The sequence below is a fragment of the Aphanomyces invadans genome, assembly GCF_000520115.1.
Source record: "Aphanomyces invadans strain NJM9701 unplaced genomic scaffold supercont1.26, whole genome shotgun sequence".
Classification (NCBI taxonomy): Eukaryota; Oomycota; class Saprolegniomycetes; order Saprolegniales; family Verrucalvaceae; genus Aphanomyces; species Aphanomyces invadans.
The window spans coordinates 373,534-374,714 of NW_008580171.1; the positions used below are offsets into that span (position 1 = coordinate 373,534).

At 50.3% G+C, this 1,181-nt stretch overlaps 1 protein-coding gene across 1 annotated transcript; it reads left to right on the forward strand.

The window, feature by feature from the left end:
- Positions 1-51: 51 nt before the first annotated feature.
- Positions 52-965, forward strand: H310_10439 (hypothetical protein; the record flags this gene model as incomplete). The annotated part of the gene is made up of 2 exons (XM_008876830.1): positions 52-358; positions 418-965. 2 exons carry the CDS (start codon positions 52-54, stop codon positions 963-965), a joined length of 855 nt encoding a protein of 284 aa, XP_008875052.1.
- Positions 966-1,181: the final 216 nt, after the last annotated feature.

The window sequence follows — 1,181 nt, forward strand, 5'->3', positions numbered from 1 at the left end:
ACAAAGGACAACAGGCTCAAATGCCTAGCGTTCTGTGGTGCACATGTGAAAATGAACTTGGAGGCTCTGACGCACCTGAACCCTTGCTTGACGAGAAGCGTCGGCGAAGCTGACGCTATCTCCGAAGACGCCCCGGTCTCTGAGGTCGGCACACCACAAGAATTGGAGTTTTCCGATTTGTTCGACGTGGTCCACCTTGACGAGAAATGGTTCAATGCGGACAAGGACAAGAGGAAAACCTACGTGGTCCCAGATCCTGCGCGTCGTGTGTGCAAGTCCAAGCACTTTGTCCCAAAGGTTATGTTCTTGGCAGGAGTCGCACGTCCAAGGCCCGAGGAAGGCTTCGATGGCATGATCGGTCTTTGGCCATTTGCAACCCAGTCGCCACACTCCGTAACTCACGGAATAAATCTTCAGGAAACATGGTGACGACATTGGTGAATGTTGATGGAGCGACCTACCGGGACTTCGTGCTCCACCAAGTTGTGCCTGAAATCAAGAGTCGATTTCCAAGCAAGACCAAGCGCGTCTTTTTGCAACACGACAATGCAACTCCGCATGCGACAATCGATGACGGAGTCCTGGCTGAGGTGACCACGGATGGTTGGGTCTTTATGGTGCGTCGGCTGCCGCCGAACAGCCCGGACCTCAATGTCCTGGACCTGGGCTTTTTTGCTTCAATCCAAGCCCAACAGTACAAGACTTTCAGCCGGTCTGTCGATGACGTGATCAGCTCGACGTTGTGTGCCTTTGAAGCGCTCAGTGTTGAGACGTTGGGTAACGTCTTCCTAACCTTGCAAGCAGTTATGCGTCAGGTTTTGGAGCATAACGGCAACAACGATTTCAAGATTCCTCATATGAAGAAAGATACTTTGAGGCGTTGTGGATCACTCATTGCGAACTTCACGTGCCCTGTTTCGCTTCTTCTCCGGGCGAACTCGGTACTTCAGCAATCCAATCCTTGAGTTAATAGCTGTATAGCCAATGAAATTCATCCATGTGTTTTTCGAGCCAATCAGAATAAATGGTCATAGTGATATGGGAAATAATTGCCATGGTCATGGTATAGTGGGACAGAGGTAGTAAATATTGCTATTGTTCAAAATGTGCAATTCTTTCGGATGCGTGATGGAAGGTGACAATGCGTCCACGACCTCACCATGCAGTGCCGCTGCCCCCAT